This window comes from Dendrobates tinctorius, unplaced genomic scaffold, assembly GCF_039654945.1.
Source record: "Dendrobates tinctorius isolate UK_male_01 unplaced genomic scaffold, ASM3965494v1 ptg000360l, whole genome shotgun sequence".
Lineage (NCBI taxonomy): Eukaryota > Metazoa > Chordata > Amphibia > Anura > Dendrobatidae > Dendrobates > Dendrobates tinctorius.
The window spans coordinates 3875909-3880401 of NW_027362026.1; the positions used below are offsets into that span (position 1 = coordinate 3875909).

General features: G+C 42.7%; 1 protein-coding gene across 1 annotated transcript; it reads left to right on the forward strand.

Annotated features, from left to right (window-relative positions):
* The first annotated feature begins 567 nt into the window (after positions 1-567).
* Positions 568-4260, forward strand: LOC141075541 (uncharacterized). Its single transcript, XM_073562636.1, has 2 exons — positions 568-1421; positions 3844-4260. Exons 1-2 carry the CDS (start codon positions 690-692, stop codon positions 3856-3858), a joined length of 747 nt encoding a protein of 248 aa, XP_073418737.1. The 5' UTR covers positions 568-689; the 3' UTR covers positions 3859-4260.
* The last annotated feature ends 233 nt before the right edge of the window (positions 4261-4493 follow it).

Below are 4493 nucleotides of genomic sequence, written 5' to 3' on the forward strand. Positions count from 1 at the left end.
CGGCGGATACCGCATCCACACGCTGTAGCATTGCACGGTAAGATTGCCTTTTTTGTCCATACTAGTAGTCAGTATGGACTTTACATTGCTGCCAGTCACTAAGCGGTCTATATTTTTTCACAGTAGGACGGCGATAGTTACCTCCCTTCAGCATTGGTATGATCAGTCTTCATAATATTCACCTTCACCTATTTTGAATGGCTGTCTTATCAGCTCCATTCTTCCCCTCTTTTCAGGTTTTCCTTGAAACCTATTCACAAAGTGCTCACAGTACATTCTAACGGTATGTGCATCCTCTCTGTAGGTTTCCTGTCTTCGTGATTGTGTCCTCATTACTACATTGTATCTTGTGCCATAATGTGACCGATGTCTCAGCATATTATATAATTTTCTCTGTAAAAAAACCCATGTCTTTCCATTGTAAATACTTTCTTTTATTCTGTTATTTTTGTTTAATTTTTCAGTACATTGATGAAGGTCATAGACCGAAACGTTTATGTATGTACTGCCTTTTATTAAAATCACCAATTTTGCAACAACATTCGTTTGGGTGTGTGCCAAGTTTATATACATTGATAGTCACGGATTGGGATCCTACTTGTGCACCATTCCGGTATCTGTAGGGTTGTGCCAACGGTTTCTGTTCATATACTGTTAACCCTTACGTTGTGCACACCCTTTTCTGGGCGATGTCATCCCTCACATTTTCATATAATGCAGAAGAGACATCCAACATTATAGCACAATCTACTCTTCCTAGTGATTTTCTCAGACTTCCTCCCAAGGAGACCAGAGGTCGTGACTTGGAGAGGACACTTAGGCGGTGCACCAATCTGGAGTTACACTGTGTCACTCTCACTGAATATCTCAAAGTTCAGAGGATACCCCGGGGACTGCGCGTTCCCCTGCGTCCTACTCTTTTCAGCGAATCTAGCGATTTCTGCTCTCGTTTTGAACAAATCATTAATAAATGTTCATTTGATCTCATTACTCTTACTTTGGAGCATCTACATCTAGGAATCGCCAAGTGCAAAGAAGAAATCTCTAATATAGAAACCCAGCTTTCATCTTCTATCAGTACTGAGGACTTTAACAATCTGAAGACAAAGATCAACGGGGCTATTGAACAACATCGGCGAGATACTGAGACAAGGAAAAGGAATAAATTTGCCCGTGATACGGACGACTACGAACGCAACAGAGTCTATAAATGGCGCGAATCCTACAGTTCCGGCAACTTCAACTCCCAGTCCAACTACAGATCCACTACAGACATCTCGTCCTCTGGTTCGGATCACGACAGACAGGGCTCGTCCAGCCATTTTTTAGGACAACGACGCAGAACGATAAAAAGAAGAGGACCCGTAGGGGGAAGAGATATACACAGAAATACGGACCTTGGTCGCATTACTCGCTCACAGGTAACGACCCACTGGTAATTAATATCTCCTCAAAAAGTATTAGTATAGCTGAACACCGGGTATTACAAAAGGGCCTTTCCTTCTGCCCTAGTTATAGCTATAACACATTTAATCTAGACATGGACCTGCAAAGGTTTTACAGGTCATTGAGATTGAAGGTGCACTTTTCCAACATCACTGATACACATTATACATCCGGCCCTTCTCATCCCCTTTTGATATCTTCGGATAACTTGGGCCTCAGGAATAAAAGCACCTTCAGGCCACCCACAGGTTCATATGCATTGGAGACTTTTATCTCTTTTATAGATAGTACTTTCCAGAATTTACGAGACGACATCCATAAAAGACGTTTACATTTTCCACCCAATCTCACTGCATTAGATCAACAAGCCCTAAAAAGCTTACAGGATGACAAGGATCTTATCATTAAACCGGCAGATAAAGGGGGAGCTATTGTTATTCTAGATAAGAGTATGTACCTGGGCGAAGTATATCGCCAATTAAATGATATATCAATTTACAAACCACTCGACAGGGATCCCACTAACGAAATTAAAGGGCTCATCCAGACTACCTTGATTAAATATAAATTATGTGGAGTTCTGGACAACAAAACGTGCGAGTACCTAACCAAACAATTCCCCATCATGCCGGTCTTCTATATACTACCTAAGATACACAAAAACCTTGCTAACCCACCCGGTAGACCTATCGTGGCATCCACAGAATCTATCTTTTCTCCTATTTCCAAGTATTTGGAAAAAATTCTAACACCCCTCATTAAATTAACACCATCATTCCTACTGGATACAGGAGCCTTCCTGGACGTGATCCGTACCCTCGACCATATTCCTATAGATGCTATCTTAGTCACACTGGATGTGAAAGATCTTTATACGTCCATTCCCCATACTGAGGGAATCCAATCTGTACGGAGGTTATTGGAAATGTCCAATTTCCACCCTGAACAAATTGATTTGTGTTGCGAACTACTGTCCATCATTCTAACTAAAAACTTTTTCCTTTTTGAGGACACACACTACCTGCAGACTAGGGGGACCGCGATGGGCTCTAATGCTGCACCCCCTTATGCAAATTGTTATGTGGCTCACTTTGAGGACCGTATTATCTATCGTGATGACCTCTTCCGCACTCACGCTATAGTGTGGAAGAGATACATCGACGATATTTTTTGCATCTGGGGAGGATCCTTGGATACATTAGATTCCTTCTTCTCCATGCTACAGACATCCTGGCCAGGTCTAAGCTTCACCATGACACATCATCTTAAACAGATTAACTTCTTGGACACACTCGTCATCAAAGATGAGACAGGCCATTTAACCACTGACCTCTACAGAAAACCGACTGACCGCAATAGTCTCCTTCACTATACGAGCTTCCACCCTACCAAAATGAAAGATGCAATTCCCAAGTCACAGTTCAAAAGGGTGCAAAGAATAGTGTCAGAGACAGAGACTCAGAAAATACGTATGGCAGAAATGCGTACCAAATTTCTTGAGAGGGGTTATCCCACAGACACTTTGAACAATTTGGATGCTCCTTCCCCCCGTAAACCAAAGGCTATGAATCGCATTGCCTTTGTTCATGACTATCACCCTTTCGCTTACCGTTTACATTCTAGCATTAGGCGTCACTGGCATCTTTTAACAACAGCCCATCCACAGATAGAGGCTTTTAGGGAACCCTTTCTACCTTGTTTTAGGAGACCACGCAATGTGCGTGACATTCTAATTAAAGCCGACATCGGCTCTCCTGGCCCCCCCAAACATCAACGCTTTCTTTCTAATCCCAAATTTGGTACCTTCCCTTGCTTACAGTGTGTGCAATGCAATAACGTACAGAAAGGCAATATATTCTATCACCCCCATACAGGCAAGAAATATAACATCCGTGAATACTACACTTGTGACAGCTCATTTGTTATATATTTGATTAAATGTCCTTGCGGCCTTTTATATGTGGGTGAGACAACACAGCACGTTAGGGATCGCATATCAAAGCACAAGTCCACCATCAGGTGCAAGAATATGCTTCTTCCGATCCCTTTCCATTTCATCACAGCTGGTCACTCTATTGCCCAGCTCAAATTTCAAGTCATAGAGCAAATCCATTTGCCACGTAGAGGAGGTAACCGGATTAATATCTTAAAAAGAAGGGAGGCCTTCTGGATTCATGAACTTGATACCCTGGCACCTAAGGGGTTAAATAAAGATTATGATATACAGGCTTTCCTCCAATCATAATGTTCTGTATCCTCACCATCAGTCTCTATTATGATATATCAATATTATGGTTACTGTATACATTTTGCTAGTATTTCATCTCCAATTCTATTTTTATTTTCATGATGTCATTCTATTATATTTGGACTAATGATGTTCTATTTCAATTACAGAACCCACAACTGTGAACTCTTGTTGAATCTTCACCACCTATCACTGAACAACCACTCTTGGCACTCCTGCTATTAACGCTGCGTCTGTAACCACGGTAACCTATGCCTCCTCACTACAGAGCGCTCTAGCCTGACAGGCTGTGACACACTTCCGGGGCCTCAGACCGACACGCCCCCACCCACGCCTCCTCTCAGTGCCTGGAGCGACGTATGACGTCAGTCATACACACGCCCACCCACTTCCTGTGGCGCGCGTCTGATAGGCTAAGCAGCAATATTCTTGGGCTATTTAACACTGCCACCTCCTCCACACCATAGCGCCATAGGATCTGCGGCGGATACCGCATCCACACGCTGTAGCATTGCACGGTAAGATTGCCTTTTTTGTCCATACTAGTAGTCAGTATGGACTTTACATTGCTGCCAGTCACTAAGCGGTCTATATTTTTTCACAGTAGGACGGCGATAGTTACCTCCCTTCAGCATTGGTATGATCAGTCTTCATAATATTCACCTTCACCTATTTTGAATGGCTGTCTTATCAGCTCCATTCTTCCCCTCTTTTCAGGTTTTCCTTGAAACCTATTCACAAAGTGCTCACAGTACATTCTAACGGTATGTGCATCCTCTCTGTAGGTTTCCTGTCTTCG

Excerpts from the sequence above, each read along its gene's own strand:
- LOC141075541 (XM_073562636.1), top strand. The coding sequence starts at position 690 with ATGTCATCCCTCACATTTTCATATAATGCAGAAGAGACATCCAACATT.